The sequence below is a fragment of the Panthera uncia genome, chromosome D1, assembly GCF_023721935.1.
Source record: "Panthera uncia isolate 11264 chromosome D1, Puncia_PCG_1.0, whole genome shotgun sequence".
NCBI lineage: Eukaryota > Metazoa > Chordata > Mammalia > Carnivora > Felidae > Panthera > Panthera uncia.
In genome coordinates, this window is record NC_064808.1 from 104,549,899 (window position 1) to 104,576,670 (window position 26,772).

At 40.9% G+C, this 26,772-nt stretch overlaps 2 protein-coding genes and 1 long non-coding RNA gene across 5 annotated transcripts in view; 2 read left to right on the forward strand and 1 right to left on the reverse strand.

Moving 5' to 3' along the window:
- Nucleotides 1–6,073: 6,073 nt before the first annotated feature.
- LOC125910263 (serine-protein kinase ATM-like) lies at nucleotides 6,074–22,079 on the reverse strand. Of its 2 annotated transcripts, XM_049614052.1 has the most exons (7): nucleotides 21,888–22,078; nucleotides 21,443–21,589; nucleotides 19,800–19,909; nucleotides 15,816–15,911; nucleotides 15,621–15,733; nucleotides 13,606–13,751; nucleotides 6,075–9,416 (listed from the first exon to the last, which is right to left on the reverse strand). In XM_049614052.1, exons 4-7 carry the CDS (start codon nucleotides 15,885–15,887, stop codon nucleotides 9,241–9,243), a joined length of 507 nt encoding a protein of 168 aa, XP_049470009.1. In that variant the 5' UTR covers nucleotides 15,888–15,911; nucleotides 19,800–19,909; nucleotides 21,443–21,589; nucleotides 21,888–22,078; the 3' UTR covers nucleotides 6,075–9,240. The 2 variants fall into 2 exon arrangements, with proteins under 2 accessions (XP_049470014.1, XP_049470009.1); XM_049614057.1 differs by lacking the exon at nucleotides 19,800–19,909 and having other exon boundaries at nucleotides 6,074–9,416; nucleotides 21,888–22,079.
- On the forward strand, nucleotides 8,974–12,994 carry LOC125910282 (uncharacterized). The gene is made up of 2 exons (XR_007453934.1): nucleotides 8,974–9,031; nucleotides 12,627–12,994. It is a non-coding gene; the product is annotated as an uncharacterized LOC125910282 (long non-coding RNA).
- Nucleotides 22,080–22,126: 47 nt separating the features above from the next.
- LOC125910205 (protein NPAT) overlaps nucleotides 22,127–26,772 on the forward strand; it is a 57,035-nt gene continuing 52,389 nt past the window's right edge. For both annotated transcript variants that reach the window (XM_049613957.1, XM_049613954.1), the window contains exon 1: nucleotides 22,127–22,558. Coding sequence is in view for 1 of the 2 variants with exons in the window: in XM_049613954.1 (XP_049469911.1) it covers nucleotides 22,522–22,558 (37 nt within the window). In the remaining variant the exon portion in view is untranslated. The remainder of the gene's footprint in view (nucleotides 22,559–26,772) is intronic.

Genomic DNA, 26,772 nt, shown 5'->3' on the forward strand with positions numbered 1-26,772 from the left:
AGAGGAACAACTTAAGGCCGCAGACCATGTGCAGCCGGCCCTCAGACAAGCTGTGGCACCTCTTCAATATCTACGTCCTTCCATGCAGGTCTAACAGAGCATGTGACACAGGGCACACACAATCTACTATTTTGTTTTAAAGCCGGTTGATTAATAACACGTGTAAAATATATCAAGCGCATCAAGAACCATGTCAAGGGGATAACATTTTATTCTACTTGAAACCTAAGGAATCAGAATGCCAGTTTCCTGGGTGTTGGCAGAAGACAAGATATTCTTGATCCGAGAAAAATGACAGTTTATTTTTCACAGCAATGACAATAGCCACAGGACCTTCCTTCTTACATAAATTCCTCAGCCCCAAAGGCAACCTGAAGAGGGGCAAGGGACATGATACAAAAGTGAGCTACATTATAGAAGAGAAATCTCAAGCCACCTGTAACAAACGGGCAGCAAGCAAGCCTGTCCTTGCTCTGAGCCTCGGAGCCTCAGAGCCTTGCTCTGAGGAAGCCATCATCTCTGGCTTCCAAGGTCTGCTATACACACGTACTTAAAAAAAAGTCAGGACGGGGCGCCTGGGGGGCTCAGTCGGTTGAGCGTCCAACTTCAGCTCAGGTCATGATCTCACGGCTCAGGAGTTCGAGCCCTGTGTGGGGCTCTGTACTGACAGCTCAGAGCCTGGAACCTGCTTTGGATTCTGGGTCTCCCTCTTTCTCTCTGCCTGTCTCGCACGCATGCTCTGTCTCTCTGTCTCAAAAAGTAAATTAAAAAAAAAAAAAAAAAAAAAAGCCAGGAATAAAGCAGCCAGTATCTGCTCATAAGACACGCAGAAACATTGAAATGCATTGAGAATCATCTCCCAAAACAATGAAAACCAAAGTTGCTAATGCAGGATTTTCTTCCCATAAAGAGAAAAACACAAAGTCCTTGGCTGGTAAAGTAAGACTAACACCATGGGTATCTGCCTTTTCAACTTTATAATATCACATAATTCTGCAAAAATAGTTTACAATCAGTTGTCAAATACAAAAGAATAAGGACAATATAAATACCTCAAACATGATAGTAAAGAAAATGATCGTTCAAATGATTCCTATCGTATCTGACATCAATTTATGCAACTCTACATCAGTGCTTCCCAAAGTTTCATCACGACATACAACACCTAAACGGTAAAACTGTGAGTTAATACACACAAACGTGGAGAAGAGAACACAGGAGTGGTTACCTTACTCGTATTAGTTGGTAGGTGCAGAGAGGTGAAATGAGAAAGCCAACTGTCTTGGATTAAAGCTCAAGTTTTAGGGCATTTATGTTAGATCAGGGAAGTTGATCCCAATTCTCATAGAATCCCACATACTATCCTAGCAAGCGGTTAAAAAAAAACCAGTATAAGCCGTCAACAGAAGTCTCAGAAGCAAAGAGTCCAACTTCTTCAAAAAAAGGCTGTAGGACATGCCTCCAGGTGGATTCACTTCCTCCATGAATTCAACAGACAGAAAAGCTCAAAGAATGAATAGTAAAGGAACATGATATTTAAAAGGACTTCTGGAGTTAAAAATTTTAAATTAAATGTAGATTCCTTAGGACTTTATACATAGACACTCATGCTATCTGCAAACTGGAACAGTTTTCTTTAGTCCTTTCTAATCTGTACGCCTTTTATTTCCTTTCCTGGCCTAACTGCCCTGTCTAGAACCTCTACTGCAAGGCTCAACAGGAGTGGGGAGGGCACACATCCTTGCCTTGTTCCCAGTGTCTTTTATGAGTGGTTTTAAATTATCGATTCATAACTATTCAGAGTATCTATTTCACAGTGGGTGAGTTCTGATAGGGTGTGGTTTAAAGGAACTGGTCCAGAGGCATCTGGGTGGCTCAGTCGGTTAAGACCTGACTTCGGCTCAGGTCATGATCTCAAAGTTCCTGAGTTCGAGCCCTGCATCAGGCTCTGCACTGACAGCTGGGAGCCTGGAGCCTGCTTCAGATTCTGTGTCTCCCCGTCTCTCTCTGCCCTTCCCCCACTCACGCTCGGTCTCTCTCAAAAATAAACATTAAAAAAAAAAAAGAAGGAATCCATAAAGGAACTGCTGCATTTAAATGCATAGAGTTGTCCATAGTATGTCAATACTCTTTTAATAGCTGCAAAACATGCGACTGTATCTATTTCCTTCCTCATATCAGCAATTTGTGTCTTCTTTTGTATGTAAGTCACTCCTGCTAGCGGTTCTAGATTTTCTTGACGTTGTCAAAGAATCAGCTTTTTATTTAATTAATTGTTCTCTCTTGTTTTTCTGTTTTCAATTCCAGTGATTTCTTTACTTCCACTTGCTTCAAAGAGTTTGGTTTTGCCTTTCTCGTTTCTTGATGTGGAAGCTAAGGTTACTGATGTGAGACTTTTCCTCCTTCCTAGTATGGGCAGTCGATGCTATAAAAATTGCCCTTTCCATATAACTTTAGCTGCATTCTACAAATTTTGACATCTTGTATTTTTTTTTTTCATTTTCATCCAGTTCTAAGTATACTTTGATTTCCTTGAAGACTTTTCTTTTGACCCATGAATTCAGAAGTGTGTTATTTATTTTCACAAAAGTACTATTGTGGTAGGGTCCTCTCCCTAAGGGGAGAAAAAAAGGGAGAGAAAACTTCAAGGTAACCTGGCTATCCGCCTGCGTGACAATATCCCTCATGACCTTGGAAACTGAGACTATTTAGACTGCATGTTTATGTGTGTTACCATATATGGGGAGACAAAGAAATAGAAAATGTATTTTAAAAAACTATGCCATGAGGGGCGCCTGGGTGGCTCAGCCAGTTAAGCGTCCGACTTTGGCTCAGGTCATGATCTCGCGGTCCGTGAGTTTGAGCCCCACATCAGGCTCTGTGCTGAGAGCTCAGAGCCTGGACTGCTTTGGATTCTGTGTCTCCCTCTCTCTGACCCTCCCCTGTTCATGCTCTCTCTCTCTCTGTCTCAAAAATAAAACGTTAAAAAAAAAAATTAAAACAAAACAAAACAAACCTATGCCATGTGACGTTGAGTGCTCAGTTCTTTGGGTAGGAACCCAACTGAGTGGTGCTGGCACAAATAAAGTTCCTTCCTGGATAAAAAGCTTCCGTGTTTGGGGCACCTGGGTTGAGCATCTGACTTCAGCTCAGGTCATGATCTCATGGTTCATGGGTTCAGGCCCTGCATCGGGCTCTTTGCTGGCAGCTCAGAGCCTGGAGCCGCTTCTGATTCTGTGTCTCCCTGTCTCCCCCTCCCCCGCGCACGCGCACTCTCTCTCGCGCTCTCTCTCTCTCTCTCTCTCAGAAATAAATAAACGTTAGAAAAAATTAAAGAAAAAAGCCTCGGTGTCACGACTCTGCGAGAATCCTGAGGAAACAGGGTACTATGGTAGAATATGAAAAGACAGGAACAAATTTAGAAGGGGAGACCAGAACACAGCAGTGGCATTAAGTTGAGACCTGCAGGATGAGAAGAAACCAGCCAAACAAAGGGTAGCCTCTAACAAGAGGAGGATACGTCATGAGGCAAGAAAGGGCTTGCACTCTCGAAACAGTGCGAGATGATCCGTAGCCGTGTGAGAAGGAAATACTAGAACTCTTATTTTTTAAATTAGAAGTAATTACAAATAAAAAATTAAGCTCCACTAACGTAGAAATCAATAACGGCCATTTGGGAAGAGAGCTTTGGCAGCTTCTTATAAAACTAAACAAAGTTTTACCATATGATCCAGCAATCATACTTCTTGGTATTTACTGAAATGAGCTGGAAACCTATCTGCACACAGATGTTTATGGCAGCTTTATTCATAACTGTCAAAGCCTGGAAGCAATCAAGGTGTCCTTCAGTGAATGAATGGAAAATTACAGTGTGGCACATGCAGCCAATGGAATATTATTCAGCGCTAAAAAGAAGTAAGCTATCAAGCCACGAGGGGGCACGGAGGAACCTGAAATGCATATTACTAAGTGAAATAAGCCAGTGTGACAAGACTATGTACTATGACCACATGATACCAACTACATCACATTCTGGAAAGGCAAACCTAGAGAGACTGTAAAAAGATCACTGGTTGCTGGGGATCAGTGGGAAGGGAAGGATGAACTGATAGAGCACGGAGGATTTCCACGGCAGTGAAACCATTCTATGTGACACTATAATGGTAAATACCCCTCATGACACATTTGTCACAATCTATAGAACGGACGGCACCAGGAGTGATCCCAATGTCAACTGTGAATGCCAGGTGACAGGAGGGGTCAGTATGGGTGCGTGGACTGAAACAAATGTGCCACTCTGATGCAGGAAGTTGACAAGAGCAGAAGCCGCGCCTGTGTGTGAGGGCTCGCGCGGACTCTGTACTTCCTGCTCAATTTTGCGATGAATCTGAAATGGCTCTAAAAAAATGCAGTCTGTTTGTTAAAAAGTGTCCGGAGACCACTGGGTTAGAGAATCTGAATGAGGGCCACTGTAGCCAGAACACAGAGATCAGAAGGACGGGGGCAGGCTTTTGGTTAAGGTCAGAGAGGTAGGCAGAGCTACCCCGCGCTTCCAAGGCCGAGCAAAGGGGAAGTCGACATTTCTTGCCAGTTTTACAGGAAAGCCACGAGAGGTTTTCACGTTTCTTCCTTCCTACCTCATTAGAAAACCTGCCCTCTTCCTTGGGACAATCCCAGAGCTCTTCCTTTGGAAACACTTATTCTCAGAAAACACAGTCCATTTTCCTGTGTATTCACACACTCTCTCTGCATGAAATCCTTCTGATTACATTTAGGTATACTCTAGTTACTCTCCTCTCTAGCAGGACCCCTCTTTCCCTTCACCTTACGACCAAAGCTTTGGAAAGTGTCGTTTTGCTCTTCCATCTCCTCACTTGTCACTCAAGTTCTCATACCAGTCTGTTACAGGATTGAACACCATCAACCAACTGACTCTAGTTGCCATTTACAGAACGAATCACCCATAACAGCAGATAGACTTTCTTTTCAAATGCATATGGAGCATTCATCAAATTAGACTTTATCCTGGGCCATAAAAGAAGTCATAATAATTATAAATACGTTATAAGAAGTATGTTCTCTGGCAATAATGTAATTAGACTAAAAACCATAAAAGGGAAAATGAAATAAAAAATAGGAAAGTACCCCCAAACAATTGGAAATTAAATAACACACTTCTAAATAATCCACAGGTCAAAGAAGAACTTTCAAGAAAAACAAGTCTTGAAGAAAAATGAAAATGTAACAATGCCAAAATGCGTGAGATGTGACAAAGCAGTGTTCAGAGAAAAGTTTATTATATTAAATACACATATTAGGAAAGAAGCTCTCAAACCAATGATGTAAGCTTCTACGTTAAGAAACTAGAGAACAAATTAAACCCAAAATAAACATAAGGGAAGAATAATCCCAGAAATCCATAATGAAAGAGGCAATACCAAATCAAGCCTACATACGTTAAAAGGACAACAAGGTAATAATGTTTAAGAACAACTTTACGCTCCTGCATTAAACAATTTAGATAAAGTATACAAATTCTTACACAAGTTATTAAAGCTAACTAAAAAAGAAAGAAACTAAACATTCCCATATCTGTTAAAGAAATTGAATTCATAGTTAAAAATCACCTTCCAAAAATAACCTTCAAATTCAATCTAGTAATACGTAAAAAGAATAATACATCATGCCCTAGGAGGGTATGTCCCAAGAATGCAAGGTTGACTTAACTTTTGTATACCAAAGAACACTATTGTCAGCGTTAAAGCAACCCATGGAATGGGAGAAAATAGTTGCAAACCATATATCTGACAATCGGGGGCTAACATCCAGAATATGTAAAGAATTCCTACATTTCAACAACAAGATAACAAGCTGATTAAAAACTGGACAAAGGAGGCACGTGAGTGGCTCAGTTGGTTAAGCATCCGACTTTGGCTCAGGTCAAGATCTCACCGTTCCTGAGATCAAGCCCCACGTCAGGTGAGCTTAAGCCCAGCACTGACAGTGTGGAGCCCATGTGGAATTCTCTCTCTGCCCCTCACTCTCTCCCTCCCTCCGTCCCATTCTCTGCCCCTTGTGGGATTCTCGGTCTCTGCCCCTTGCTCACTCATGCCCTTTCTCTCTCTTTCACTCACTCAAAAATATATAAATAAATAGACACACAGATACATAGAATAAAAACTGGACAGAAGACAGGAATAGATACTTTTCCAAAGATGATGTGCAAATGGCCAATAAGTACATGTTAAAGTCATTAGAGAAATGCAAATCAAAATCACAACGAGACACCACTTCATACGCATTCACATTAGGAGGACTACTATCAAAACAAGAAAAAGAACAAGTGTTGGTAGTAAGAGTGTGGAGACACTGGGAACGTTTGTGATTGTGGATCTGTAAAACGATGCAGCCCTTGAGGAAAAGTTTTGTGGTTCCCCAATAAATTAAACACGGAGTTACCATATGATGCAGTAATTCTACTTCTGGATAAATACACAAAAGACCTGAAACAAAGGACTCAGGCAGCTCTTCCTACCCAAGGGTCCTGTCCTGTCCCTGTGCTTTAATAAAATCACCTTTGTGCCACCCTCCCCCCCAAAAGAAAGGACTCAAAGAGCTATTTGTACGCTCATGTTCATAACAGCATTATTCACAACAGCCAAAAGGCAGAAACCACTCAAATGCTCAATGACAGATGAATGGATAAACAAAATGTAGTATATACACACAGTAGAATATTACTCAGCCTTAAAAAGGAAGTAAGTTGCGAGACACATTACGACATGGATGAACCTTGAAGACACGAGTGAAATGGGCCATTGACAAGAGGACAAACACTGTATGATTTCACTTACACGAGGCGGCCAGGGTGGTCAAACTTACAGATACAGAAAGCAGAATGGCTGCCAAGGGCTGCAGGAGTCAGTTTCAGTTTGGGAAGATGAGAAAAGTGTTGGAAATGGAAGGTGATGGTTGCACAACAATGTGGATATAATACGTAACGCCACTGAACTGTACACTTAACAATGGTTAAGACGGTAAATTTTATGTCATGTACGTTTCACCATTTAAAAAAATCATACTGAAGCTCTTTGTCAATAAGATACAGCAGAAAAAAAAAAATAAAAGTCACACAGCTCAGAAATGAATGGAAAAAACACAGATACAGGACTGCCTAAAGACAAAACCCCACAGAAGCTAAAAAAGAACTCCTAGATCTAATAAGTGATTTTAGCAAGGTCCCAGGACACAAGATTAATACACTAAAATCAGTTGTACTTCTGTATGATAGTAATGAACAATACAGAAATTGAAAATTTTAACATTATACAATTTATAAACTATTGCTATATAAATCTAATAAAAATATACAAATCCTGTATGCTGATAATCATAAAACATTGATTTCTTTACGTCAAAAAAGACCTATTACAATGAGCACTGGGTGTTGTATATAAGTGATAAACCACTAAATTCTACTTTTGAAATAAATACTAACACTATATATTAACTAACTTGAATTTAAATAAAAATTTGGAAGAGAACAACAACAACTACAACAACAAAAACAAAGACCTAAACAAAGAAATACATCATGTTCATGGATTAGAAGACTCTACATGGTTAAGAAGTCTATTCTTCCTTAATTGTTCAGTAGAGTCCGTGCAATCCCTACCAAAATCCCAGCAGGGTTTTTTGTAGAAATCAACAAACGGATTCCAAACTTTGTATGAAAATGCTGGCTGGCTTCAGGCCATCTTCTCATCTCCTCAAAACTCTCCCTCTAAAAAGTCTCATCCTTAACCATGGGCTCCATCAACATCACTACTAAAGATGGGTTCTGAACATAAACTTCACTTCTTGAGCAAAGTCCTCATTAGAGAAGCAAGTTCTCATCAGAGGAGGGAGCTAACTAGAAAAACAATTCAACCAAGGGGCAGATGGTGAGAAGTGAAAGTAGTATGCTTAAAAATAAAAAGAGCGTTTCAGAGAACATGCCAGATGATGGAACCATACTTAGGATGCTACAGGAAGGACCACCTTTGTTTCAGTGAGACCCGTGGTTACATGTAATAATCTAAGATACACAAACCCTCTGAATACTTAGGATGGACCACTTTGGTCATAGACAGGTGTCACAGTATCCTGGATATCACTAGCCTATTCTCTACAAGACTTGTTGAGGGTCGGATTTGGGACACAGCCTCCCTTACGTCCAGAACAACAACAGAGGCCCCAGATGACATCTAAGAAATTAATACAGCAGCTCAGAAGGCTTTCCTTCATGTGGGAACAGTAGAGTATAATGCAGAGCACTGATCAGGTCACGGTTTTACCATCCACATGTATCTCATTTTGAAACGAGAAACTGGCGACAAATAATACAGACAAACATCTTTTCAGGTAGTCAGCAAAATTTATCTTGAATACTTACAATGAAAAATACTGAGCTTTTAGATTTTCAGAGGTGGTTGTATTAGACGACTCTGACATGGCTTAAGAGTGGCTTCACTAAAGCCAAATCCCATTCTCACCCATTGAACCCACTCAGCAACGGAAATGCTCCACCTCTGAAATCAATAAACTCAAATGTTTCAGCCTCTGACCCTAACTTCCTTCCTTTGTGGTCTCTACTAACTTTCACCTACAGGCTGTCAAAAACACTCGATTCCTCCCTGGCACCCACTCTCCTCATCTTGTAGTCACTGGGGCCTGTACATCCTGTGCTATTCGTGATGTGCGCTACCTTACAAGTGACCTGCTACAAGCCTAATCCAATGGATTCTTCTGTGTTTTATCATTTCCACCACACTTAAAACGTCATCCCCCTTCCAACCTGAAACTCTGTTGCTTTCACTTCTACAACACCTCTCCCTACTGGTTTTCTTCTTTGTACTTTAATCATGGTGGGGTTTGGGTGCCATTGATCTGTGAAGTCACGGCTTCCAAACATATCTATGTCATAGTGTGTTAGAATTTTTGGTTTACTTGGTTTTTTCCTGCCACTGGCCTGTCAAGTTCTTGAGGACAGGTATGGCTTCTTTCAATTCTGTAACTCCTTACCTATGATAGAGACAATAACTTCGGAAGTCCTTAAAAAATGAAACTAGGTGTTGGATTCTGTAACCATTTCATTTTACCAGGATACTGTGAAACGGCCAGGTCATTTGGGGGATACAGATTCCGACCAGCCTTTTAGTGACATTTCATTTCACAGAAAAAATTCAAAAATAACAAACTTCAAAACATACCTAGCCACTGTTGCTGAGTTATTTCACACCAGTATTTTCTCACTGAAAGAATATCCTTGAGCAGTATGTTGCTGCAGTCGGCTCCATAAACAGTACCATTAAACGAATCTTTCACCGTATCCATGACATAATTCAAGAGTTCTTGACATTTTAGTCTGGGTGCTCCTATTTAAAAATAAACAAGCAAGTAAATAAAAACGTATAAATCTTAAGACAAATAAGAACACCTGGAAGTACAACTATATAAATAATTCCATGTGGGAAATTACTATTAACCTCTTTCTCACAGAACAGGGAGCAGCAAACTACGGCCCGTGGGCAAAATGCAGCCAGCTGCCTGTTTTGGGAAATAAAGCTTTACGGGGCCACAGCCACATCCATTCATTTATGTATTGTCTACAGCTACTTTTATGCCACAACAGCAGAGCTCAATAACTGAGACAGACTAGAGAGCCTGAAAAGTCAAAAACGTTTACAGTCTGGTCCCTTGACAAAAGAAGTTTGCTGATCTCTATGGGAATATATAGCAAAAACAATCATTCATCCTATCCTTAATAATTCACAACTTCTGGAATTAGACCTAAAATGATCCAACGTTTCTTGGTACTTTTTAAAAAGAACGAATTCATTAGAATAACTTGAGATTTTAAGGAAGATATTTACACTAAAAATCAAATTACTTTCAAATCCTACAACAGCATGTATGGCATGTAAGTATGTAAGGCAGTAATATTTCCTCTTTTATTTACTAGAGGTCCCAAAAATTCAGTACTAAAGGATATACTCTTAACAAAAGGATATTTAAAAACTGTTTCTTATTTTCAGCAAATCACACTGATGTTGCGGCTAAAATTTTATCCTATTTCAACATTAACAATCTTAAAACCACACATTAACATTTTTTTTGTTATAAGCTATCAGCAGGTCGCAAATCATATGTATCTGATCATATTCTAGTTCAGCATTTTCATATGGTGACAACCATCAAACTACAGTAAATAAATACACACTGACATAATCGGAGTACTATTTTCATTTGTGGCCTCTATTACAATTTTAGGCATCTCTGGCCAATCATGAAATGCACAATCCCACGATCCTCTGCTTTAACACCCTGTGTATCTTTCTCTTATGGTCCTTGTAACATTTTCTTATCCATAACGTCTGTTATATTATAATATTCCTAAGGAATTAATCTCTATATTGCAACACAACCCAGTAACTGTCCTAAATAGTGTTTGCTTAGTAAACATTTATTAACTGCATAAATTAATGTCAGGATGAAATCACATTTCCCTATGGTCTTAGTCCCAACATATTTCCTTCCTCTGCCAAATTTGAGAAAGGCCTCAAGAATTATGCTGACATTCTTTTCTATAAAAATCTGCCTCCAGAGGACAACTAAGTTGGCTGAAAAGGATTTAAGGAACCTCACAGAACTTAACATTTTACAAATGTGCTTTGTGCAGAAGCAGATAAATGCCTACATAAAAGAATGAACAAATGCTTATTGGTTCCTTCCCAACTGTCTTTTTTCAATCTGTTTCTTTCGTCACACTTTGAATACCAGTGCTAACTAAGTCTGGCAAAGTCTGCACATGTGTTTCAATTCCCATCAATTCTCTCACCTCTTTGAAAAACACAAAGAAGTGAGATGACATAATAGTAACACCCTACCTTTGTTCTGAGGTTAAAGACATTTAAGTTACAAAGTTAAACCTGAAACTGGAGCACCTGGGTGGCTCAATCAGTTAAGCATCAGACTTCAGATCAGGTCTTGATCTCAGGGCACATGAGGTCACGAGTTTGAGCTCCGCATCGGGCTCTGTGGTGACAGCTCGGAACCTGGGGCCTGTTTCAGATTCTGTGACTTCCTCTCTCTCTACCCGTCCCTCACTCAAACCCCCCATCTCTCCCCTTCAAAAATAAATAAACATTTTTAAAAAATTCAAAGTTAAACCTGAAAGAAAAGGAAGCTTCAAATGAAAACAACCACTTTTCAACCATTTAAATGATCTTATATTGATAATTTTATCTACTCTTTCCTATAAACAAAATATTGATACTTTCACACATTTTCAAATGTGATGTCCACTGTTAATTTTGTGACTGAAGGTCTTTTCACTCTAATGCAAAATTACATGCTGCAAAGTTTTCTGAGGGGTTACAAATGGGCTTGGGTATCGTTCTCTCCTTACTCTCTAAGTACAGATTAAAATCTAATAAGAACCCAATGTCAGTAGCCAAGAAATCAAATTTTAATAAATGCAGGGCTATCCTACAGGGCAAAAGCAGGTGCAGAGTATTTCAGTGTAGCTTTCCTCTGTCCATGCTGGAGTCCCTGACATGGGCTTGCCCCTATCCACACAACTGGCATCTCAGAGCTGGAAAAATAAATTTCTCCTAAACCACCACTTTTTAGACTCAAGTCTCATACCACCATTCTAAAATATCATTTGCTAACCATCTGTATCCTTCTACTCAATAACGTTTACCAACACTGGCCTTTTCTGATTCTTTTTATTTTACTAAGTTCCTTATTTTAACTCCAAGATAGCCTACAGTGTCATATTTCTTTCAGGTGTCCAATATACAGTGACTCAATGGCTTTTCTGATTCTTAAACTAAACTTGGTATCGCAAAGCCACATTTTTTAAAATTTATTTTTAATTGTTTTCAGTTTACATCCAAATTAGTTAGCACATAGTGCAACGATTTAGGAGTAGATTCCTTAGTGCCCTTTAACCCATTTAGCCCATCCCCCCTCCCACAACCCCTCCAGTAACCCTCAGTTTGTTCTCTATATTTATGAGTCTCTTCTGTTTTGTCCCCCTCCCTGTTTTTATATTATTTTTGTTTCCCTTCCCTTATGCTCATCTGTTTTGTCTCTTCAAGTCCTCATATGAGTGAAGCCGTATGATTTTTGTCTTTCTCTAATTTCACTTAGCATAATACCCTCTAGTTCCATCCACATTGTTGCAAATGGCAAGATTTCATTCTTTTTGATTGCCGAGTACTACTCCATTGCGTATGTGTGTGTATATATATACATACATATACATATATATATATATATACATATATATACATATACATATATATATATATATACATATATATACATATACATATATATATATATGTATATATATATATATACACCGCATCTTCTTTATCCATTCATCCTTCGGTGGACATTTGGGCTCTTTTCATACTTTGGCTATTGTTGATAGTGCTGCTGTAAACACTGGGGTGCACGTGTCCCTTCGAAACAGCACACCTGTATCCCTTGGATAAATGCCTAGTAGTACAACTGCTGGGTCGTAGGGTAGTTCTATTTTTAGTTTTTTAAGGAACCTCCATTCTGTTTTCCAGAGTGGCTGCACCAGCTTGCATTCCCAACAAAGCCACATCTTTGAAGAGTGAACAGAGTTTAAGCCGAAGAGTCTGTACACAAACATTTCTGCTTCTAGCTTTCAGGATTGTATGAAGCCCGTTTCTTTACATGAGCCTACAAGGATCCTGTGTTTTGATTCAAAAATATGAACTCTTTAAAGCATTCACCGCATCAGTTCAAAATGGAAATATGTGGCTCAACAGAAGCAAAAAAATCACAGTTATTTTCTTTTTTAATCAATAGAAGGCACAGTTATAGTTACAAGAGTGGGTTTTGACTGCCAAGAAAGCCACTGTGATCTCAAAATGAGTTACAAGTATAGAATAAAAGATATACGAGTCCTGCACTGCTCTGTACCAATCAGAACATACCTATAATTGAGTCCCACACTTTGAGAGAGAATTAAATTGAAGAAAATTCAGAAGAGACTGACACAAATACTAGGTCATACGAGCTGAAGAAAGTTTATCTGTTTAGCTTAGAGAAAAAGCCTCAGAGAAAATGTCATGGCTAACTTCAAATACCTCAAAGGATACCATTTTGAAAAAATTTATTGGGATGTGTCTTTATTACCTGAGAAGGCAGAAGCAATAAATAACAAAGGGAGACAAGTTTTTACTACTATTAAAGCTATTCAAAGATAGCAAAAAAAAAAAAAAAAAAAAAAAGCCTCAAAAGGTTATGTTCATCATTAAGGCCACCTAAGTGCTAAGAACAAACAGAGGGGGTCCAAGAAGAACGGGCAGCTGGAATAGTAATTTTTAATCTTTCAATCCAGGCACTACCATTCCATGCTTGCATAAATTCATCCAAATAGTTAAATCTATAGTATTAAAAACCATGATATGTACTAGAGATTAGAGTTAGCATCAACTATTACCTCAACACATTACAACCAGACTCAGGCAACAGTAACTCTTAATAAACCAGCTCGTTACAACTAACAACAGCACTTACTTTTATTTGCACATTTGATGAAGTATTTGACCAGACTACTAATTTCTTGCATCTTTTTCTGCCTGGTGGCTTGTGTTGAGGCTGATACACCTGCTTTTGCTGTTCTCAGACATTCTGTTTCTTTTTGAACATATTTCTGTAAAAATCTTCAAGAAAACAAAGTAGAATTTCAGAAAACTCATTAAATGCTTAAATTATTACAACAGTTCAGGGCGCCTGGGTGGCTAAGTTGGTTGGACGGCTGACTGTGGCTTGGGTCATGATCTCATAGCTCGTGAATTCGAGCCCCACATCGGGCTCTGTGCTGACAGCTCAGAGCCTGGAACCCGCTTCGGATTCTATGTCTCCAACTCTCTCTGCGCATGCCCCCCACCCCACCCCCCGCCACTCACACTGTCTCTCTCAAAAATAAACATTAAAAAAAAAAAATTATTGCAACAATTCTAAAAAGTCCTTATGCCATTATACAGAGAACAAGCCACAATGTGCCATCAATGAACCAGCTAAATAAAACAATTTTCTCTTTCAAGGCCTAAGCCCCACCACACCCGCTTAAAGTCTGGTCTGGATCTGGAGCCTCCGTGATTTTCTGTTGCTTTCCTGCTTGCTTTTTCACCTTATTATTAAAAGCTTACAATTGTTTTAGGGCTCTTGATTCTTTATTGCCTGTTATTCTGTACAACCCACACCTTTCCTAAGCAGTTGGTAACACTTCTACCTTTGGAATTAAAGGCGGCCTAGAAAATATTCATGATTAGCTGAAAGTGCCAAGTGCATCTCTGACCGATCTGAACAGTTTACGCAAAAGTCATCTTTAGATAATAACTATAGTTGTGGTATTTGAAATAAACTAACCAGAGGAAGAGAATCATGTATTTTTCATGTTATCTGCATTGAAATCTGTAAGTCATTCCAGTACCAAATACGCAGTAAAAATAAAAGTGTTCTTTCTATATACTAACAACTTCCTTGACTGAAAATGTTGTTTCATGTTTCCCAGTATTCTCTATTAATTTAAAATATTTCACTCATGTGCCCTAAGTCTTACGATCTATTTCTAGTTACAGACTTCACAGTTAAAAATTATATTTTAACGTAAAAAAGCATCAATTCTGTCTGCCACTCCAGTCCACTAATCAATTCTGTCTTTCCAATGCCTGAATCCTGAATTTTGTTTGTTATTGTTAAAATTTAACATATGGCAGTTACTTACAGCAATATAGATGTAAAAATAACAGGGGTGCGGGTGGGACTCAGTCAGCTGAACATCCGGCCCTTGGTTTCAGCTCAGGTCATGATCTCAGTTTGTGGGTTCAAGCCTGGGTGTCAAACTCCACAAGCACTGACAGTGCAAAGCCTGCCTGGAATTCTCTCCCTCTCCCTTTCTCTCTGTCCCTCACCCTCCTGCATGCTCTCTCTCTTTCTCTCAAAATAAATAAACAAGCTTTAAAAGATGCAAAAATAATAAAGTACTTTTTATAACTTAATTTTTTTCTCGAATTAGAAATTAAGACTTTTGAACTAACTAGTATGAAAGGAATTTTCTCTAATCTTTTCATTCATTCATTCATTCATTCATTTATTTTCTAGAGAGAGAAAGCACCAAGTAGGAAATAGCAAAGAAAGAGGATTTTGCCAAAGTCAAAAATCAACTAAATCTGCATAGCGCAGAGCCTGACATGGGGCTCGAATTCATGAAGTGTGAGATCATGACCTGAGCTGAAACCGAGAAACAGACGCTCGACATACTGAGCCACCCAGGCACCCCAGAATTTTCTCTAATCTTGAGTGAGATATGTCTAAGACCTTTTATTGATCAAATGACTTAAAAAATGTAACTTTTTCTACATGAACACCCTTTAAAACTTATGTTTCAGATGAATGTTAAGCACCAATTTTATATACGAAGCACAATTGTATATAGGGAGCAAACTAACACCTACATACACAAAAATACAACAAATAAAAATGAAAGCAAAAACTAAAGACGCTAAAATGAAATTAGAATGGAATACCTAAAAACAGCATCCCAATTCAAGTATTTCCCTTGTTTGGAATCTGAATGCCGATCTAAGTGTTGAACAGTTTCAGGATCCCGGATAAGGCGCTTAAATTTCTCAACTTCTTTCTGAAAATGAAGAAGAACATGGTAATGGATTGCCAATCACACACCTGCTACAGGGAAATATAAAATTTCAGGAATTTACTACCCTTCGTTCTGTAGCTCTATCGTGTTCCAATTGACGACAGCAAATAAGCAGATCGTTAAGTGCTAGACTCATGGTTCAGAATTTCAGAAAACGTCACTGTAAAAAATACATACACGCAAAATTACTTTAGACCTTCGGATTGTGGTATTAATACATAGGCAGGTCAAACTACACAACTAGAGATATACTGTGCTCAAACATACAGTGGTTTTTCTTAACGTTTCCATGTTCAACTGAGATTTTCTTAAAATATATCAAAACAAAGCTTCAAACATGTAAATTTGTGTGCAGCAGTGGGATAAAAATAGAAAACATGTAATTTATTGTTCTGAGAACTTTTCTTTTTTTTTTTTTTAATTTTTTTGTTAATGGTTTTATTTATGTTTGAGAGACAGAGACAGAGCGTGAGCAGGGGAGGGGCAGAGAGAGGGAGACATAGAATCCGAAGCAGGATTCAGGATCTGAGCTGTCAGCACAGAAGCCAACATGGGGCTCGAACTCAGGAACTGCGAGATCATGACCTGAGCTGAAGTCAGATACTTAGCCAACTGAGCCACCCAGGCGTCCCTGAGACCTTTTCTAGGAGACATGACACTTCTATTTTTTTTTTCAATATATGAAATTTATTGTCAAATTGGTTTCCATACAACATCCAGTGCTCATCCCAAAAGGTGCCCTCAACAATACCCATCACCCACCCTCCCCTCCCTCCCACCCCCCATCAACCCTCAGTTTGTTGTTTTTAAGAGTCTCTTATGCTTTGGCTCTCTCCCACTCTAACCTCTTTTTTTTTTTTTTCCTTCCCCTCCCCCATGGGTTTCTGTTAAGTTTCTCAGGATCCACATAAGAGTGAAAACACATATCTGTCTTTCTCTGTATGGCTTATTTCACTTAACATCACACTCTCCAGTTCCATCCACGTTGCTACAAAAGGCCATATTTTGTTCTTTCTTGTTGCCACGTAGTACTCCATTGTGTATATAAACCACAATTTCTTTATCCATTCACCAGTTGATGGACATTTAGGCTCTTTCCATCATTTGGCTATTGTTGAGAGTGCTGCTATAAACATTGGGGTACAAGTAGCTCTATGCATCAGTACTCCTGCATCCCTTGGGTAAATTCCTAGCAGTGCTATTGCTGGGTCATACGGTAGGTCTATTTTTAATTTTCTGAGGAACCTCCACAATGTTTTCCAGAGTGGCTGCACCAATTTGCATTCCCACCAACAGTGCAAGAGGGTTCCCGTTTCTCCACATCCTCGTCAGCATCTATAGTCTCCTGATTTGTTCATTTTGGCCACTCTGACTGGCGTGAGGTGATATCTGAGTGTGGTTTTGATTTGTATTTCCCTGATGAGGAGCGATGTTGAGCATCTTTTCATGTGCCTGTTGGCCATCTGGATGTCTTCTTTAGAGAAGTGTCTATTCATGTTTTCTGCCCATTTCTTCACTGGGTTATTTGTTTTTTGGGTGTGGAGTTTGGTGAGCTCTTTATAGATTTTGGATACTAGCCCTTTGTCCGATATGTCATTTGCAAATATCTTTTCCCATTCTGTTGGTTGCCTTTTAGTTTTGTTGGTTGTTTCCTTTGCTGTGCAGAAGCTTTTTATCTTCATAAGGTCCCAGTAGTTCATTTTTGCTTTTAATTCCCTTGCCTTTGGGGATGTGTCAAGTAAGAGATTGCTACGGCTGAGGTCAGAGAGGTCTTTTCCTGCTTTCTCCTCTAGGGTTTAGATGGTTTCCTGTCTCACATTCAGGTCCTTTATCCATTTTGAGTTTATTTTTGTGAATGGTGTGAGAAAGTAGTCTAGTTTCAATCTTCTGCATGTTGCTGTTCAGTTCTCCCAGCACCATTTGTTAAAGAGACTTTTTTCCATTGGATGTTCCTTCCTGCTTTGTCAAAGATGAGTTGGCCATACGTTTGTGGGTCTAGTTCTGGGGTTTCTATTCTATTCCATTGGTCTGTGTATCTGTTTTTGCACCAATACCATGCTGTCTTGATGATGACAGCTTTGTAATAGAGGCTAAAGTCTGGGATTGTGATGCCTCCTGCTTTGGTCTTCTTCTTCAAAATTACTTTGGCTCTTCGGGGCCTTTTGCGGTTCTATATGAATTTTAGGATTCCTTGTTCTAGTTTCGAGAAGAATGCTGGTGCAATTTTGATTGGGATTGCATTGAATGTGTAGATAGCTTTGGGTAGTATCGACATTTTGACAATATTTATTCTTCCAATCCATGAGCACAGAATGTTTTTCCATTTCTTTATATCTTCTTCAATTTCCTTCATAAGCGTTCTATAGTTTTCAGCATACAGATCTTTTACATCTTTGGTTAGATTTATCCCTAGGTATTTTATGCTTCTTGGTACAATTGTGAATGGGATCAGTTTCTATATTTGTCTTTCTGTTGCTTCATTATTAGAGTATAAGAATGCAACTGATTTCTGTACATTGACTTTGTATCCTGCAACTTTGCTAAATTCATGTATCAGTTCTAGCAGACTTTTGGTGGAGTCTATCGGATTTTCCATGTATATGATATTTCTATTAAAACGTAAAAGATAAACAGAAGACAGACAGGTCAAGAACAAGGAAAAGGGCACCCAAGGATTTAACACTTTAACGGCAGCACCCTTTCTTATATGTAGCGATGTGTCATTTGTTGAGCCAAAAGTTTAATTTGCTGTGCTCTGGAATTGATAGCTAGGAGGTTATCAGAGCTGGCAAACCTTGCCTAGCACTTAAGTCTCAACTGGCTTGATGGTTCTCACTTAAAAAAAAAATTGTTTTTAACGTTTATTTATCTTTGAGAGAGAGACAGAGCATGAGTGGGGTTGGGGCAGAGAGAGAGGGAGACACATAATCTCAAGTAGGCTCCAGGCTCTGAGCTGTCAGCACAGAGCCTGATGTGGGGCTTGAACTCACAGACAGTGAGATCATGACCTGAGCTGAAGTCAGATGCTTAGCTGTGCTGACAGCTCAGAGCCTGGAGCTTGATTTGGATTCTGTGTCTCCCTCTCTCTCTGCCCCTCCCCTGCTCATGCTCTGTCTCTGTCTGTCTCTCAAAAATAAATAAATGTTAAAAAAATTTAAAAAAAAATACTACAGAGATATCCCTTGCAAAAGTCAAAAATCAACTACATCTTACTGGGCTTGAATGCCATTGCTGTAGCTCTCCTCTTAGGTTTTTGAACATAATCAAGCCTACCTCTGATGACCTTTAAAAGAACTCATATAAGAAAAGCATTTCGTGTCATTAATTTTGAGTCACTTTACAAAGAAGCTTCATCTTTGTTAAGACTATAAATATTTACAAAGAAAATATGTACCTTTTTTTGTGTATTACCTATCTCAAGAGGCAAGGGGGGGGTGTCCTTTATCCATGCATTCACATAAATTCTACTCATTCTTTAAAGATCAAGTATGTTTCCCTGCTGATATTTCACTCACAGGATCTTAAAACCGGAACTGAGAGAACACGTCCAATCTTTGTACAAAGAAATCTCTCCTACAAAATTATTTCAACACTCTTTTAACATCCAGTGAAGGCACACTACCTAATGAGCCTACTTATTGCACTGGTAGAAAAGTCTAAGTCACTTCTTCATTTTTATTCATTGGTTGTTCTGACTCTTATCCCTAGTACAACCTCCTCTACACTGCTGTGGATTACAGGTTGTTATTTACTTGACAGTCTTATTTGTTTGGTCGTAAACTTCTCGGGGAAAACAACTATTATTTTCATGTTCATGCTATTTTCATTTCCATTCCTCACAATTTTATCTAGGACTCTTCCCCCTTCTTACTCACTCTTAGCTTAAAACCCTCTTGGAGTGAGTCAATATGGAAAACAAAACTGGGATTGTAACCAATGAAAACACCTTAGCAATATCCAAAGAACCATAAACGTAGGCACATTTATTTCTAGATATACTAAACGTGTTGTTTGTAATGTAAAAAAAAAAAATCACATGTTTACTGACCACGTGACACTTCCAGGAAGATGTAGCCCTCAAATTTTCTTTTTTAAAGCTGTGATTTTTCTGCTGGCTTCCTTCTATTTTTCTCTCTTCCGTTTCCCAAAAATGGATTACTTTCAAGAAAACACAACAGTCCAATCAGGAAATGTTCAATCACTGATACATGCAACATTTACTGAGCAACAACTGTGTTCGAGGTACTATGTTATGGGTAAGAGACACAAATCCTACCCTTGTGGAGTCAGAAGTGGTGAGGGAGAGTGACGACAAATGAGCACACTGAAAAATAAATGTATAATTCCAAACTGATATATGACTCAAAGGAAACACAATATACAATAACAATGGAGAAGATCACTTTTGATAAGGAGCCAGGGAACACATCCCAGCAGAGGTTACAACAAAGCCAAGATCTGAACGGGTGCCAATCAATGAAACAGCTAGAGGGCCAACATTGCAGCAGAGACTAGTATCACCAAAAGGTCTTAAAATGGAAAAGTGCATGGTATGTTGGAGGAAGTGAAAGAAAACCAAAGAACTACAAAGCAGTCAGCTACAGCAAAAGAGTCAACAGATCAGGTAGAATTTGATTAATACATTCATCCAGAACTATCTACATTCCACTACCAACATGCAGTTAAACAATACACATTTCCTAAGCAACAGCCTCTGAAATGGCAAATCCAATGTCCCTTTTTAGATCTCCACCAAGTTGGTCCCTTTACAGAATTTGACAATGATACCTACACCCCATCTTCCCGCATACAATTCTGCCCTTGGCATGCCATTCTTTCCCGGTGTAATAGTGTGGGCTCTGTACTTAGATTATACTGGTTCAAATCCTCGTCCTGCCATTTACAAACTGTATAAGCCTGAGCAAGATAGCTATTTCCTCTAATGTCAGTTCTGTCAACGATAAAATAAAAAACAATACCAAAGGTATTGTAAGGGTGCCTACTTCAAAGGTTTTGTAAGGGTGCACGAGCGTGTTTAACACAGTGCCTGGAACACAGCAAATGCCCAACCATTGCTAGCAATTATCATTATTCCCTTTGTTTCTTTAATCTTTTTTGCTGGTTCTTCTTCCACCCACACCTGCAAGAGGATCTTTGTGTCCTTACTTCTCAACCTATGCTCTCCCAGGGTTGTCTCATCCATCCCTAAGACCCCACCATGCTGAAAATGCCCACATCTTTCAATCCACGCCAGACCTCACTCTTGAGCTTCAGAAACCTTCCACACTTTATGCCTTTACATGCATTTCCCCTTGTCTGCAAGGCCCCTACCATACCCCTCCGGGTTCAGTGGCAACTGAACAATTGGAGGTCTTACCACACAACCTCATTTGCTCCTCTGCCGTCACAGTTCTCTCTCAGATTATCCCCCTGAGCTCTAAGGGTCCTTTTACTTCCTGTGCCCAGCGGGGCACACGGGTGGCTCGGTCCTTTGAGCATGGGGCTCTCGATTTCTTTTTAGGTCATGATCCCAGGGTCGTTCGATCCAGCCCAGCGCTGAGCTTGGAGCCGGCCTGGGATCCTCACTGTCCCTCCCTCTGCCACTCTTTAAAACAAAACAAAACAAAACAAAAAAGCCTAAAACTTCTCGGTACCCTGCAAGAACAACAGCGAACGCTCTTGAGTGCTCACCACAGGCCAGAATAATCACAAGGGAAACTGTACAGCGCGGTTGCAGATGTCAGCCAGAATTCCAGCTCCAGCAAAAGTAATTCCACACTCCGCGCTCCAACGCACGCCAATCTAGTTTAAACCTCAACAGATGCTCGTAGATCACATCTAATAAAAAAGAGGGGGGGCATGATTAGTCAAGTCATTTAGTTACAGCTGGTCCATACGGGGACAGAGAAAGGGGACGCGCAGGACTCAACGCGGCATTTGGCAGAAGAGTCCCGGCTATTAACTCCGCTAAGTCCGCTACGGGATCGCAGAGAGAGCGGGAGAAAGTGCAGCGCGGAATAATACGCCTCTAGAGAGCAGCAGGGTAGACCGGCCATCAGGGGGATGGCACAGATTGGCTTGGACGCCCCTCAAGTACCCCCACGCAGAAGCCGCTGCCTGCTCGCCGCAAACCTACCGCTGCACTCGAACGGCCAGAGTGCAATTTCCCAAAGCGGAGGCGGCGGCTGCAGCCTAAATGCCGCTCCACTCGCCTTTCCCCGCGTCCACAGCGGCTCCAGCCGAGTAGACACCCACTATTCCCGCTTCCGGTTCAAACGCGGCGTGCCCGCACAGCCTGGGTGTCCGGAGGAAGAAGTCAGAGTGACCCAGAAGCGGGCACGCTCTGCCCATGCCCGACGACCCCCGCACGCTCTCCGCCTCCTGCCCTCGCTCCCCTCAGAACATTCGGCTCGTCTGAGCGAACGCGCCTGCGCGTCGCCCGCCAATGGCATGCGAACTTGAGCTCTCCGCTCGCCCTCCGACTTGGGCTCCGGCGCCTGCATCCCACCTCCTCGCCGCCTTCAGCCCCACCCCTCCTAACGCGAGGACGGAAGTGACGACAGTTCCGACGGGAACGGAGGCGGGTTTCATTTCGGCGCCTTTCTTTCTCCGGCGGAAGCGATTGGCGGACGTGGGGCGAAAGAGGCGGGCCAAATTGCCGCGGGTTCGGTGCCGCCACTGGAACCGGGAGATGCGGCGCAGGAGCTGTCGGTGTGTGGGCTTTCACCTGAGTCTCGTCTCCTATTGCGGTTCCTGCTGCGGCTTCGGTCATGCTGTTACCTTCGGACATTGCGCGGCTGGTTCTGGGTGAGTGCAGGCGCGGGAGGGACAGTTATTGGGCCAGGCAGAGCAGGACGGAACGACCTTTGGGGCCAGAGGTTCTCCCGGGGCGGGGAGGCTCTGGGGCTTTGCCTCCGAGTTTGCAAGTTCTGACCGGCGGCCGTTCTCCCCCAGCCGGGCTCTCGGACCGCTTAAGCCTCTTTGTGTGGATGCTGCGCTCCCCGGAGGCTGCGTGGCGAGGGGAGGGCCCAGGAGAAGCCCGGGCGGAACACCTGAGGCCCGGATTCGGAGGGGGAGCCGGGCCTGCAAGCTTCGTTGGGACCCCTGCAAGGAGCCTTGTGGACGAGACGGACGGACCCACGTTCTAATTAGGAAAAATGAGGACGTCCCTGAGCCACCCGGTCGTGCAGAAAGACCTTCCCGACGCCCTATTCGTCCCTCGCCCTTAGAACTACGAATGTGGGGCGAACGGGGGTGATCTTGCCTCCCCATCCCTCACCCTCCCTCCCCGCAGTTAGTCGTCCGGCACCGAGGTCTGAAATGCCAGCTGCATGTTCTAAAACAGGACGGGCGAGCAATTTCGCAGAGGAAATGCCTTCCAGTTGAACGTTTTCTAGCTCTGATGGTTAGTGTTTTCCTCCATTTGAGGACGGTCGGTTCAGCAGGCCTGTTGTCAGGGCGTATTGTTTCTGTGGGAAACGGGTTTTGTTGTTGTTTGTTCCCAAAAGAGTGGACAGGGTCGTGCTGCTGAGCACCAGATCTGTAGGAAGCTCAAACCCTCAGATCCCGAGCCAGTGGTTTGCAGACCTCATACGCGACACCCCTGAAAGTAAATGGTAAACATCTGTGATGAAATTTCCCGTCGTGTCCACAGTAGTTGCTACTGTTACCTTATTGTTAGAAAATCCCATTAGTCTTACTTTTTTAAATACTCAGCCCTGCCCAGAAAAACAGGCCTTCGTGCACGAGGCTTTTGATGAGCACATTTTGCAGGAAACAGGAGAGACTAAAGGTTCCACAGCCCGTTTTTGGAGAAACTAGTGACATAAGCTTAAACTAGTATTTTTGTTAATGTTTGGTTACTGTTTTGTCCACTTTATGAGAACTTATCAGTAGTTAGCCTCCATCTCTATCTGTGAAAAAAGCTGGCTATCTTGTAATTGTTAGTTACATTTATGAGGTTTATGGTAAACCTCATAACCTAAAGTAGACTTTCACAGTGTTGAAGATAATATTGACATACTTTGTTTTTTCTTGAAGGTGTATCATTTGGTTATGAATTTTTGAGTTTTGGCAATTTGGTTAATCCACCGGATTTTATGTAACTATAGAAGTCCTTAACAGGGTTTCTCACCTTGTTCGCTATTGACTTTTGGCACCAGATAATTATTTATTATGGGGAGCTGTCCTGTGCATTGTGAGATGTTTAGATACCTGGCATGTATGGATAGATGCCAGTAAGACCTCAGTCCCACCCCCCACCCACTTATGACATTTTAACACATGTCTCTAAATATTGCCAGTATGTTCCCTGGAGGGCAAAATCACCCCCAGCTAAAAACAACCGGTCTTAAAGCAATATGATTTTCTAACTGGAATAATTCACACCTACTTGTGTTCTCCACAAGCCATCTGCTCTGCTTGACTTCCTAGTTTTTTTAATGGATAAAAACTCCAAATTAATTGTTTCTTTTCCTAAAATTCTTTGTCATTCACATTCCATTTTAATTGCCACCAATCCTACTTAATATGCCCGCCCCCCCATGCCTTCTTTTGGACTTCTTTCGTGGCTTCTCAAATAGTCTTGCTATTGATATTTACTATTGAACAAGTCTGCCTAAAGCATTCACGTTACACCTCCTATTCTAAAAGTTGAAAAACGTATGCACTTACCAAAATTTAAAGTTGTGCAAGGGGCGCCTGAGTGGCTCAGTCGGTTAAGCGTCCGACTTCAGCTCAGGTCACAATCTCGCGGTCCGCGGGTTCGAGCCCCGCGTCGGGCTCTGGGCTGATGGCTTAGAGCCTGGAGCCTGCTTCCGGTTTTGTGTCTCCCTCTCTGTCTGCCCTCCCCCGTTCATGCTCTGTCTCTCTCTGTCTCAAAAATAAATGTTAAAAAAAAAAAAAATTTTAAAGTTGTGCAAAAGAGTATAGTGTAATACAAAAGAAAAGAAAGTCTCCCCACCCACACCATTCGTAGTCTTCTCACTTAGTATTATGTATCTTGAAGTTATGTTAGCACCTGGTGATCCATAATTACAAAGCATAGAAGCCTAAAATAGTAATAGTTTCATTTTTTCCTTATGATTCTTCTTTCAGTACAAAGCACCTTTTTCAGCAGCTCCCTTTTTGTTGGTTCCTTTTATTCATAATGTTCTTTAAGCAAATCTTTGCTTAGTATCGGACACTGTGCTAAATGCTAAGAATAGACAAGTTCTTCCTTTAGAGTTTACATAATTAGGGTTGTGTTTTTTTTCTTTTACCCTTACGCGTGTACCCCTCCTGCCCCCCAAATACTTTTCCTAGACCCCACCTGATGTTCCATCTAATGCCGTATTTACTTATGTTTGTGAAATGTACATAATATAAATATATACAACACTTGAGCCATTTTTAAGTGTGGCATTGAGTACATTTACATTGTTCTGTAACCATCACCATCATCGACCTGTAGTTTTTCATATTCCCAAACTGAAAGTTGCCTTTTTGTCCTTGGTATTTTTGATCAGAGATTAATAAGACCAGCTTCGAGGGTTCTTGGAAGCCCCCCCAAAACTGTCTGTAAAGATTTATGTACAGTTGGGCATTTTTATGGGTATAGGATCCAGAACTGTTTTCGGATTTCTCAATAGGTTTGTTCCTTTCTATATGATTCAGAGTCCGTTCAGGAAAACTTAAAACCAATGTGAATATTTAAAGGGAAGGGATTTAATGAGAGAATTGGTTACACTGGTGATAGAAGAACTAAGAAGACAAGCAGCTTATGTGAACAGACTCAGAGTAGCCTCAGCAGGAAGCCACTATGATAATCAGGAGGACAAGGAGAGATGAAGCAATCCAGAGGCTGGGTTCTCTCTGGGGAAGATGGAAGGTAGACTTGTCTGGTGAGGGAGCAGTTGTCACAGAGGATATTCTGCCAAGGTAAAGAAGAAGTGAGAGAAAACAATATGGCTTCTTCCAGTTGCCCTCCAGTCCCCCACCAGTGCTTCGCATTGTTTGGATGCAGCTAGAAGCCAGCTGACCTGGAGCCTAGGAAACATTGTCTGCGTGGGGTCAGGTTTCCTATCTTTCGCAGCAGAGAAAGAGGAAGAAGAGATTGAAAGCAAACAGAACCAGAATTGACACACTCCTGGAAGGTCAAGAGCCACTGATCCTATTCACCTGTATATAGCTAAAACATTATAAATACTTGATAAATATTTACAAACGTGCAACTGTGATCATAACAGTCCTTTTTGACTACTGACGTCATTTACCCATGTTTTCTGTTTTTATTCAGATTGTGTTTATTCGTATTATTTATTCATAATATGTCATTGCTGACATTTACAGCTTTTTATGATCCTTACTCATTCTGTCTTTTCAGTTGTATCTCCAGCTGTTCTCTTTCATATACGTTGTGCTTCCTCCAAACTGGGCATGTTCTCCATACATGCTTTTCATAAGCTTTGTTGGGGATTCCCCAACCATCCTTTGAGACTCAACATCTTCTTTGTGATAGTCATAATTTTCCCCAAGTCTAGTAATACTTTCTCTAGCCCCATCCCCTCAGGAAGTAACTCCTATTGTGTTACTACCTTTTCTTTGTATTACAGTTACTTGCATATATATCTTTTGGGTCCTTTTAGATAACTTCTTTATAGACAGAAACATTTGTTATTTGTGAATCTAGTTACATCAGTAAGTTAAGTCTTCCCAAGAATCACTTTTTTTTTAAATTTTTTTTTATTAGTTTTCTTTATTTTTGAGAGGCAAAGAGAGACAGCGCGTGAGTCGGGAGGGGCAGAGAGAGAGGGAGGCACAGAATCCGAAGCAGGCTCTAGGCTCTGAGCTGTCAGCACAGAGCCCAATGCGGGACCTGAATCCACGGACCATAAGATCATGACCTGAGCTGAAGTCGGATGCTCAACCGACTGAGCCACCCAGGTGCCCCAGAATTACTTACATATTTAAAATATCATTAATCATTAAATAATTGGATAATTTCTGGGAAAGTGTTATATGTCGGAGATTGGGGCACCTGG

What these genes read in the sequence shown, in the direction of transcription:
- LOC125910263 (XM_049614057.1), bottom strand. Translation starts at nt 15,887, where the DNA reads ATGAGTCTAGCACTTAACGATCTGCTTATTTGCTGTCGTCAATTGGAA. An exon ending in AATTGGGATGCTGTTTTTAG is followed by an intron (nt 13,752 to 15,620) that starts GTATTCCATTCT and finishes GTTTTCTTGAAG; the next exon opens with ATTTTTACAGAAATATGTTC. An exon ending in CATCAAATGTGCAAATAAAA is followed by an intron (nt 9,417 to 13,605) that starts GTAAGTGCTGTT and finishes ATTTTTAAATAG; the next exon opens with GAGCACCCAGACTAAAATGT.